An 11897-nucleotide genomic window follows, 5' to 3' on the forward strand; every position below is an offset into this window, starting at 1 on the left:
AAGGAGCCCGCATGCCGCAACTAAGAACCGACACAGCCAAAAAATAAATAATAATTTTTTAAAAATCCTAAACCCCCAAAACTTCCAGTTTGCTGAATCCCCAAAACGCCCACTGTTACTCCATCACCACCTGGGAAAAGGAGTTGTGATGGATGGGATGTTGGAGCATAAGCTTCATCATCTTGAGAGTAAATCTGCCCCAGGAAACTGGGCACAAATCTCCAACCCTACAGTGTGCCCTGAGGGAGGAGAACGGGATGTACTGTGAACCATGCTGTTATTAACACAGCCCTTCAGAAGGGTCCTGGTGGTTTTCACTCCCACCACTGGTAACAGGGGGGTTATGAATTTTTTTAAAGTTTTATGTTACCTTAATCAGCCAGCTATATCCCCCCCACCCCCCGCTTTTTGATGTTGCCAATCATAATTAGCCATAGTTGTGGAAATCTGACAATGTTTTAATATCAGTTTACTTATCAACTGTGCAAATATTTGCTCCTGGTCAGTTGGTAGATGCTACACGGAAAGGGCTCTCTTCAAGGGCACACCCGTGATCTCCCGATTAGCAACTGCAATAGCTATTCCTTATTTACATCTTTTTGAACATCTCTGTGCAATTTGCCTTGTGTATTTGTCTACTGCAGAATTGTTATAAGTTGAATTACTTTTGATTCTTTAGGTGCTTTGAAGTTGTTGGCTTCCAGTATAACTTTGAGTCCCTATTTCTCCCTCCCTCCCTCCCTCCCTCCCTCCCTCCCTCCTTCCCTCCTTCCCTCCTTCCCTCCTTCCCTCCTTCCCCATACCACGTGGCTTGTGGGATCATAGTTCCCCAACCAGGGATTGAATCCAGGCCCTCAGCAGTGAGAGCATGGAGTCCTAACCACTGGGCCACCAGGGAATTCCCCCAGTCCCTATTTTCTTATTGGCCAATTGATAGGTTTTGCTTCAGCAGTGATTGTTAGATTTCAATGTGCTGGAAGAAATTTGATTTGCTGTGCCAAAGTGCAGGCAAATAAAAAGTATACTGCTTACTAGAACTTATGGTCAATTCATCTATGACAAAGGGGGCAAGAATATACAATGGAGAAAAGACAGTCTCTTCAATAAGTGGTGCTGGGAAAACTGGACAGCTACATGTAAAAGAATGAAATTAGAACACTCCCTAACACCATACACAAAAATAAACTCAAAATGGATTAGAGACCTAAATGTAAGACTGGACACTATAAAACTCTTAGAGGAAAACATAGGCAGAACACTCTTGACACTTATATGTGGAATCTAAAATATGACACAAGTAAACTTATCTATGAAACAGAAACAGACTCACAGACATAGAGAACAGACTTGTGGTTGCCAAGGGGGAGGGGGGGATAGGGGAGGGATGGACTGGGAGTTTGGGATTAGTAGATGCAAACTATTATATATAGAATGGATAAACAACAAGGTTCTACTGTTTAGCACAGGGAAATATATGTATAACTGAATCACTTTGCCAGTAGAAATCAGTACATTATCAACTATACTTCAATATAATAAATTTTATAAAAAGTGTACAGCTTATTAATTACAAACCACCTAATTACCTATCAGTGGGGGATTGATTAAATTGTATGTATATAGTTGTGCATATGTATGTATTTATGTATCTGTATCTTTATACATGGGAATACTTGTGATATTGTGGTTTATAATAATGAAATATATGTTTCGTCTTCATTCCATTTCTGGTACAGAGCTCTTAAAACCCTTGGAATTTCCTAAGTGATACGAGGTGTTTGATAATGATATTCTTTTTTTTTTTTTTTTTAATTTTTGGCTGCATTGGGTCTTTGTTGCTGCATGTGGGCTTTCTCTAGTTGTGGCGAGCAGGGGCTTCTCTTGTTGCGGAGCATAGGCTCTAGGCGCACGGGCTCAGTAGTTGTGTCTCCTGGGCTCTAGAGCGCAGGCTCAGTAGTTGTGGTGCACGGGCTTAGTTGCTCCGCAGCATGTGGATCTTCCTGGACCTGGGATTGAACCTGTGTCCCCTGCATTGGCAGGCAGATTCTTAACCACTGTGCGACCAGGGAAGTCCCCTATTTTTGATATTCTTAACAGATCCCTTCCAGCCACACCTGAGTTTGTGTTAATGAGATGACTTTTGGAAAGCTCCTAAGGATGGGGGCTGGTTGCCAGGGGAACCAACCAGGTGATGAGAGGGTTGGAACTTTCAACCTTAGCCACTGACCTCTGAAAAGGGGAGGGGCTCCAGATTAAGCTCTGTGAAAAGTCTTGAACTCGAGGATTGATCTTCCAGGTTGGTGAACCAAAAACGCATCCAGGTGATGGGGGGCGGGGTGTGCACTCCAAACTCCAAGGGGACGGAAGTTCCTGTGTTTGAGACCCTTCTGGACCTTGCCCTGTGTATCTCTTCATCTGGCTCTTCAGTCGTATACTTTAATATCCTTTGTAATAAATCTAGAACCTTCTTAGACCTTCCGTGGTCACTCTGCCTAAAATTTCGAACACCCTTGCCTGGTTACGTTTCATTCTCCTTCCCTACTTTGATTTTTCTTCTTTGTATTTATCACTGTGTAACACGCTACATTATTAATCTGCTTTTTAAAAACTCCTTCATTAGCATATGAGCTAGAGAGCAGGGAATTTTGTCTGTATTTATTGAATTGCCTATTGGATTTGCATATTCTTGAAACCATTTTAATTTTAATATTTAAGAATGTAGATGTTACCTTCCCACACAAATACGGTTGAAGTTAGCATACCAGAGACATTTGTAACTCTATACTGATGTGTGTTATTTCTTGCCCAAGATTACTAGGTCCAATTACAGGGGTAAAAAAAAAAGAAAAATTTTTTTTAGGAGTTTCCCTTATATGAACTCTTTCTTTGTGAATTAATTGCAAGTCAGGCATGTAATTCAGATTGAGAATGAAAGTGTCTGGTTCTGTAGAGAATTATAAGGAGAGCCATTAGGAGAAGCACAAAGTATGCTGTAAGGCCCATAATTGTTACGTGTTGACTTAGAATAGAAATATGGAAAGACCACATATTGTTAGAAAGGCATGGAAAAAGCAGAGCCTCCCTTCCTTTCATGTGGAGACTGACAAGTCCATCAGGAATTGTTGGGGTGGGTTTGAAGAGGCTCCCCGGGCCCCCATTCGCTGGCTTTGTACAGGTTAGTGAGCTTGGTGCCTTGGGAGTGGAGGGAGATGGACTGGCCCCTACCCTCAAAGAGCTCAGGAGGCAGAGAGATCCATGGTGGCAAGTGTGATAGATGGAATGCAACCACAGACGTGCAAGCTTTCCTGGGAGAGGGTAGGATCAGTCACGTCTGGCGGGGAGAGGTGCAATCAGGAAGGGCGTGGGGAAGATGTGAGCTGAGCGTGGCACTGAAAGGCATGAGTGGGACTCCTGGAGGTGGAGAAGGGCCCCAGAGCAGCCTGTGCCTCCTATGCTTCCCACACTTCTGTCATCTAGGGTTGTTGTCCAAAAAGCAGACTGTGACTCTGGAGGTCAAGGAGGGGAGGCAGAGATTCTGCATTTCTAACAAGCTCCCTGGTGATGCTGACGTTGCTGGTTCTAAGGACAAATCTGGAACCACAGAGCTGCCTGCCTGTGCTTCCTTGACTTTTGGGGAGGTCCGGCCTGGAAGCTCTGGCACAGGCTTGACAGGTAGTGGGCGGCGAGGCGCTCGGTTGCGGAAGTGGGGTACAGACCAGGAGCCCAAGACTGGGGTGGTTTTAGGTGTAAGACCACCTGACTTTTCCTTGATCACAGGGCCACTAACTCAGCCCCTCTGCCGCCTCCTGTTCCTGAAATCTCCCTTTGAAACTGGTGATTTCCATTGATACCTGTTTGCTTTCATGATCTCTCATCGCTTGGGACATACTGCGAGTGTTACTTTGGTCCTTCCGAAAGAAATTGATTCTATTGTTTGTAGATTTAAAATGTTTTTATAAACTGCCAGGCTGTCTCTTCATCATCAAGTCCAATGATAAACTTTTAAAAAGCATGGCTCATGAGTTAATTAGATGGGCCTTATTTTGGGGTGGGACTTCTAAATGGGGGAAGGAGGTTATACAAATCCTTCTCCTAAAGCCATCAAGGGTCTCAGTCAGCCTGTGTGACCTCAGCTGAACCAGCAAGGTAGTTGCAGATCCCACCAGGACCCTGCTCTCTTGATGTTTGGCATCCTTGTGGTGGAGACTATACATGAGAAGCGTGTGTAGGCAGTGTCCACTTACTCGTGGCAGAGGCAGACTGAAACCACTGAGGGCATGTTCCTGTTTGCTTCCTCACGAGGAGCTGCACGGCACCAGCCTGGTGTCAGTGTCCTGTGGTGGGGCTTGGTTGTTCCCATGAGGAATCTGATCCTTTCATTAAGCCCCCTATACCTGTTCTTGGGTAAGAATTGGATCAGGTCACATCCCTGACTGTGATACTGCTGTCCCCAGGGGAAAAACTCCGGGGCTGTATGTGGCGGCGGTGGTTGAGTTTTATTTAAATGCTGCGGACATGTGTGTCCACAGATGTGTGCTGAACGTACACGTACATGTGTGTTTGTAATTTTCTTCCCAGATTTTGGCCCTGATCGCGTTCATCTGCATAGAGACCATCATGGAGTGCTCCCCGTGTGAAGGCCTCTACTTTTTTGAGTTTGTGAGCTGCAGTGCGTTTGTGGTGACTGGAGTCTTGCTGATTCTGTTCAGTCTCAACCTTCACATGAGGATCCCCCAGATCAACTGGAACCTGACAGTGAGTAGAAATCACGCTCTCAGATTAGGAAAGCATCGGGTACTGCACGGCTCCCAGGGAAAGCAGGAATCAGTCCATGGCATGTTTGGTTCCAGCTCTTTTTGATACTTAAATATTCCATTGTAATGCAACTGTGAAATTTTAAATTTCCTTACTGGGTTGAATAAAATGACTACAAAATTAATGGAATCTTCACTAATGATAGAAACATAACAATTATTCTGACCCCTTTAAAGATGTCATTTCGATTTTGGGGTCCTCTGAGAAGATTGGTTATGTTGATATTTATAGAATATGGGAAAGAGAACATGGAATTAATACGTTTGCATATTTTTCACACTGGACCCGAAAGCTGTTTGCAAAAATATTGATTCAGGAAGAATTGAAAATATGAATGAAATTGCCATTAACTTGTGAAACCTAGGAATATTATGAAATTCAAAGCAGCTGGGAGGTCCCAGACGGTTTGCTGGTTTGATCAGAGAGTCTTGAGGAAATGTGTCCTCTTCCCTCTGTGGTTTGGGGGTCTTAACTCTGTTTGACAGCCTTACCTTCTGACCGGCATAGGCATCTCAGGGCCGGTCACTCCCAGGCCCCTTTTCCTGGGCTTGTGTAACTTGTCCTTACTGTGCCAAACGGAAAAGGGAACTTCACAGCCCTCGGTTTTCTTGATATTTCTTTGCAGATCAGCACGTGCAGGAGCTCACAGGGAACCAGTTAGGGAGACACAGGCAAGCACTATCAGCTGCCTCTCCTTCTGTGCCTGGGGGTGGGTGGGGGGCTCTGAGACCACCTGCCCTCATGCAGGCTCCTCTCTTGGCGGCCGGTGCTGGGTGTATGCAGCACCGTGGAAAGTGTGGTCCGAGTGCAGGAGCCCAGGAGGAGGAGGCCTGGGCTGGTCACCTTGCCTGGTGGGGCCACTCCCATGGTGTTCATGTGGGGGACCAAGAGGAGATGGTTTTCCTGACAGAGTTCTCTCTGTGTTGTTCAAACTCTTTTAGGAGGAAAAATAAAAAGACAATTGGACTAGAAAAGTTGTCAGTTGCAAACTCAGATGGTTTTGTCCTGGCATCGAAAACTAAGAAAAAAGCTCTAAAACCTCAAGATACTGGAGGCATTTTGTCAGTTTTTGGTGACAGATTTTAATGTCTCAGCTCTTTTTAAGATGAAGTCTGTGTTATCCATAAGAAAATGCTTACAGAGTTGTGCTCTAAACTGATAGTGTAATGAACAGGTAGCGCAAGAGAACCTCACAAACCGCCCCCCCACCAACTCACACACAGGCTCCATGGGGGCAAGGTCATTGTTGTGGGGCAAGGTACGTTGGAAACCCAGGTCCCCGGGAGTTTCTAAGGCCACAATAAATACTTTCTGAGGGAGGGGCTGGACCGGGCTGTGAATGAAACCATGCTGGAGATCCTGTTTGACAAAGAAGCAGCTGCTAGGATGGTTAAGACCCAGGGGCGGGACTTCTGTGGCGGTCCAGTGGTTAAGAATCCGCCTTCTAATGCAGAGGACGCAGGTTTGATCCCTGGTTGGGGAACTAAGATCCCACATGCTGCGGGGCAAGAGCCCGCATGCCGCAACTAAGACCCGATGCAGCCAAAAAAAAAAAAAAATCAAAAAACCCCACTGGCTTTAAGTTAGGCCAACCTGTCTGCATTCAAGTCCAAGGTGGATCTTAAGAGCTGGGTATGACCCTGGGCAAGTCACTTAGAGCCCCAAGTTGAGATGATAATATTTTTCTTACAGGGCTGTTTTAAGAATGAAATGAGACAGTGTGTATATAGGCTCCAAAGCAGTGGGTGCTGTTGCCAGTATGAGAAATATTAACCTTACTGTGAGTCAGAGGCCCTTGGTGTCTGTCAGCCACATCATTCTCCTGTAAACTTCCACCAGCTTTGACTTCACTCCCTTAATTCTGTCTTACCTACTTATTTGACAGCCATAAATCTGTTAGAAGACTTTATACTTCACTATATTATATTAACATAGGCATTTATAACCATTAGCTTGTAATAATTTATAATGGAGTGTAATCTGCAAAAATACTGAATCACTGTACTGTACACCTGAAACTAATATAATATTGTAAATCAACTACATTTCAATTTAAAAAAAAAGGATCACTGGGAATTCCCTGGCAGTCCAGTGGTTAGGACTCTGCGCTTTCACTGCCACGAGCCCAGGTTCAATTCCTAGTTGGGGAACTAAGATTCCACAAGCTGTGTGGCGCAGCCAAAAAAATAATCAGTTAGTTAGGTAATTAATTAATTAAAAAAGGATCACAGATCACCATAACAACAGCAAAAAAGACTTCATACTTCAGATTTCTGACTAATTCATACTGGCCTTTATCTTATCTCCAGAAATACCTATTTGTTGAGCTTTCTTAAATCCTGATTTTTCTATTTTAACCGTGAAAGACTTTCACTGGTTGACAACCACATTTTTGGGGTTATATCGAAGTGCATCTTTTTCACTGGAAAGTTAACATCCCTCCTGTCCTTTCGGATGGTGTTGGCTAGGGCCGATGACCGGGTGGTGATGTGGTCACTTGAGAACACTTTCTGTCCTTTGGGATCCTTTGCAGGATTCCCACCCTTTTAGAGCAGGTGAAGGTGTCTGCTTATCCAACAAAAGAGTATGTAAGTTTCATGGACTCGAGATGGTACTTACTGATGGGAGCCCAGGTCATCTGTTCTCAGGGACGGGAGCAAAAGTGATTTCTTAGAGCTGATCCGGCTGGAATCATCACAGTGGGTTGGCCTTGGGTGTGTGTGTTTCCCTAACAAGGTGGTAGGAGTATTCTTGACCCCAAGAGAGCCAGTTGATGAGTGACGTAGGGTGTGATTGGTATAGATTTAGAAAACTGGGCCATTTCGGGAGATAAGTTGACTCACATATGCATGAAAAATGGTACATAAGGAGGACAATGCAAAGTATATATTTTATACAAGCATTATTTGATGCAATCAGAAAGAGTGTGTTAATATCAGCTTGTTTTTTTGTTTGTTTTTTTTAGTGACTCTATGGGACTTATTCTGTGATGTGTGTTTTTCTCTGTATATTGGGAGCTCACAGGCCCATGTGTTCTACCTGTGTTCACCTTGATTGGTGCCCCTGGCCTCCTCTGCCACCCCGTCCCTCTCTCCTTCCATCCTCTTCCTACCATTGACCCCGGGCGCTCCCACTCTCCTTAGCCGGCACTCAGAGCCCTCAAGCCCTGTAAGCGCAGCCAAACTTTTTAAAGCAGACGGAGGTCCGCACACGCCTTCTCTGCTTCGCTGCTTCCTGATCTCTTGTCTCAGCGTTTATCGTCAAATACAGCATATTCAGAAAAACTTGTAAAAGTAAATGTACAGTTTAGTGAAGAATGATAAAAGACTGTGTAGCCATAACATGGGTCAACAGATAGGATAGTGTCAACACCCCAAAAAGCCTTCCCTGTGTCCTTCCCGAACAGGAGGACTGCCTCTTCCCCTCCCCCATCCACTCCCCTGACTTTGTCCTTGAAAGTCCTCTGGTCAGCATCACTGGGGGCCTCTGTTCTCCTGGATCCTATGGTTGCTCCCCAGCCCTCCCCGCCGCCCCCAACCGTTTCAGCGCTGGAATACGCTCAGCTCAGTCCCTCCTGCCCTACTCTCTCCTCTTGCCTCTGATGACACCACAATCTCAGTCTCTCTTCTTTCTCTTTGGTGTTCCTTCTTAGTGGCCTCTGTGGCCCCTGCTCCTCCCACAGATGTCTCCCGACCTGAGAACCCAGGCTGGGTGCTGTGGTGAGTTGAGAACAGTCCCCCAGAAGGGCCACTTGCAGACTTCTGAGGCTTTTGCCACGACTCATTGTGTAGTGTTTTCTGACACCACTTTTGACACCAAGTATGTGGTTTTTTCTGACACCAAATCTGTGTAGTTTTTCCACACTGAGTACTTCTCTAATTCTCCAAGACCAACTGGGTGTCCAGCAATTCAATTCCGTTCTGACACTAACTCCCAGAGTTAGTGCAGACCCCACAGGTTAAAGGGCTCAGTCCCGTGAGACTGCCCCCGACACAGATGGGGTCCCAGGTGACCTGCACTTCTGCTTGGCCAGCTGCAGATTCAGGAGTTCCCACAAGCCCCTCCTCAGGTTCGATAATTTTCTAGAACAACTTAAAGAACTTGGAAAAGTGCTTTATTTATGATTTCTGGCTTGTTCTAAGGGATACAACTCAGGAGTAGCCAAAAGGAAGAGATGCATAGGGCAGGGTCCAGAGGAGTCTCTGTCCCCATGGAGTTGGGGGGCAGCACCCTCTTGGCACGTGGAACCCCGTCATGTCATTCAGGCTTTTATGGAGATTTCATTACGTAGGCGTGGTTGATTAAAATCTTTGGCCATTTGGAGGTTGAACTCAATCTCCAGCCCCCCTCCCGCCCACAGGGGCTGTGGAGCTGAAAGTTCCAACACTCTAATCACCTGGCTGGTTTTTCTGATAACCAACCCCCATCCAGAAATTATCTAGGGGCTTGAGAGTCACTTCATTAGCATAAACTCCAGGATGGTTGAAAGGGCCTCGTTAAGAATGACAAAAGATGGGGCTTCCCTGGTGGGCGGTGGTTGAGAGTCTGCCTGGGGGTCATGGGTTTGAGCCCTAGTCTGGGAGGATCCCACATGCCACGGAGCACCTGGGCCTGTGAGCCACAACTACTGAGCCTGTGCGTCTGGAACCTGTGCTCCACAACAAGAGAGGCCGCGGTAGTGAGAGGCCCGCGCACCGCGATGAAGAGTGGCCCCCACTTGCCACAATCAGGGAAAGCCCTCGCACAGAAACGAAGACCCAACACAGCCAAAAGTAAATTAAAAAAAAAAAAAAAAAAGAATGACGAAAGACACTCCTATCACTCAGGAAATTCCAAGGAATCTGGGACAAAGACCAAATATATATTTTTCATTATGTCAAACTCATCCTTTCTAGGGCTCAATTTCCTCATCTCTAAAGGCCCTTTATTATAGGTATTTTGGATGGTAATTAGGTTAGGGCTCAGTGAGACACTGGGAGTTATATGCTTGGCACAGTGGGCTCTCTGTAGATGGTAGCTGCCCCTGTCATCAGTACTACGATCATCCCTTTGATACTGGGGCCATCTGAGCACAAGTCAGTGCACTGTATGGTCCGAGTGGTTGTAAACTTCTTCTCTTGTCCATGTGTAGGGCTGACTCGAGCTAACCACAGAGCCCAGTGGTATTGAACACCTGCTTTGGGCCAGGTTTTGGGAACTGAAAGCGCAGGGTAGGTAGATGCCACTCTACTGTGGTATGTGTGCTCTGGGTGATCCCGTTTGGTGTGAGGCCTGGGAGAACACAATGGATTCCTCGGGGCAGGGGGCCTGGAGCAGGTCAGTCAGGGAAATTCGGAGAAAACGCCAGATTCCAGCTGAGCCTTGAGGGATGAACAGGTGCTCGCTGGGCACAGAGTATGGAAGGGTGGGATACGTTGTAGGATGGCCCACTCTCTAGGATTGGATCAGGGTCATAGACTCAGGGTCCCCTGGGGCTGCGCATGTGGCGGAAATGGGCAAGTGAGAAGATGGGCCAGGGGTCTGGGAGACGGAGAGGTTGTTCTCCTACTCAGTCACAGCCAATTGTGTTACTTCATGGGCCTTCAGGACAGTTTTTCAAGAGCAGCTGAAAGATGGATTTTGTTTGTTTTTTTTAGAAGTTTATTATGTGCAGTCTTCTGATGTTTAAATGCTGGCTTGTTCAAATCTATTTTGAACAGTGTACAAGTCAAACCTCTCTGTGGGCCGGATCCCGATGATCAGTTATTGGAGTTACTTCGGCTCCCACCTGTGCTTATTGGTGTGTTAATGAAGGAGAGACCAGAAAGCATGTGTATATGAGGGTGCCCTTCCTCCTCATCTCCTGGCCTAAGAAGGGGCTGCAACCTTGGGTGTTCTGGGCCCCCCCACCCCAGGAAGCAATTTGGCTGGGTGTGAGACTGCAGGGAGGGGAGCTACCACAGCGGCAGACATGAAGCACGTGACCGATGAGTACATGCCCCATTAAAAGCATTAAAACGAACAAAACCAAAAAGCACCAGTGTTGACTAAACCCAACCCATCCCCAAATCCACATCTGAAGGCATGCCTGTGTCTGCTCCCTAATATGAAGGGTGAATCTACAAGCCTTAATTTTGTTTCATGGCCAAGGAACTCAAGATATTGATGCTGACTAACTTCTGCAGTATTCCAGTTTTAAGCCTTTTAAACTGTGCAAGTAGTAAGTGTTTGTTATAGAAAAAGTGGAAGATACAGATAATAAAGGAAAAATAAAATCATGTGATGACCCAAGAGAAATGAAAACATATGTCTACATAAAAGCTTGTAAGTGGGCTTCCCTGGTGGCGCAGTGGTTGAGAATCTGCCTGCTAATGCAGGGGACACGGGTTCATGCCCTGGTCTGGGAGGATCCCACATGCCACGGAGCAACTAGGCCCGTGAGCCACAACTACTGAGCCTGCGCATCTGGAGCCTGTGCTCCGCAACAAGAGAGGCCGCCATAGTGAGACGCCCGCGCACCGCGATGAAGAGTGGCCCCCGCTTGCCACAACTAGAGAAAGCCCTCGCACAGAAACGAAGATGCAACACAGCAAAAATAAATTAATTAATTAATAAACTCCTACCCCCAACATCATCTAAAAAAACATAAAAAATAAAAAAAGAAATGGTAACATGACGTGGTTGGTTAAAATGTGGATTTTGCTGTGGTGATATATCAAATAGCATCATTAACTGTTATCCTCTTTGCCTTCCTCTGTGTGACCAATACCCGTGGGCCATCAAGACTAAAATATGGAGGCAGCAGAGAGGCGGGGTGTTGTGCTTTTTATTTTGAAAGTTCTTCAGTTGCGTTTAGGGCAAGGCATGAAATGCTTCTTTTCAAGTGATTTTATTTTGTCTTATTCTTTAGGATTTGGTCAACACTGGACTCAGCACTTTCTTTTTCTTTATTGCTTCCATTGTACTGGCTGCTTTAAACCACAAAACCGGAGCAGAAATTGCTGCCGTGGTAAGTGAACTCAACGGGTTGAAACAGGGCTGATTTGTACACTTTCTGTGCCTTGCTCCTCTGGTCCCCTGGCCTGTGTACTACTCCTTCTCCT

General features: G+C 46.0%; 1 protein-coding gene across 1 annotated transcript in view; it reads left to right on the top strand.

Annotated features, from left to right (window-relative positions):
* The window catches only part of CMTM4 (CKLF like MARVEL transmembrane domain containing 4), a 70071-nt gene that overhangs the window by 48046 nt on the left and 10128 nt on the right, over nt 1-11897 (top strand). The window contains exons 2-3 of the mRNA XM_004280894.3: nt 4579-4755; nt 11705-11803. Of these exons, the coding sequence (XP_004280942.1) occupies nt 4579-4755; nt 11705-11803 (276 nt within the window). The remainder of the gene's footprint in view (nt 1-4578; nt 4756-11704; nt 11804-11897) is intronic.

This window comes from Orcinus orca, chromosome 20 (assembly GCF_937001465.1).
Source record: "Orcinus orca chromosome 20, mOrcOrc1.1, whole genome shotgun sequence".
Taxonomy (NCBI): Eukaryota; Metazoa; Chordata; class Mammalia; order Artiodactyla; family Delphinidae; genus Orcinus; species Orcinus orca.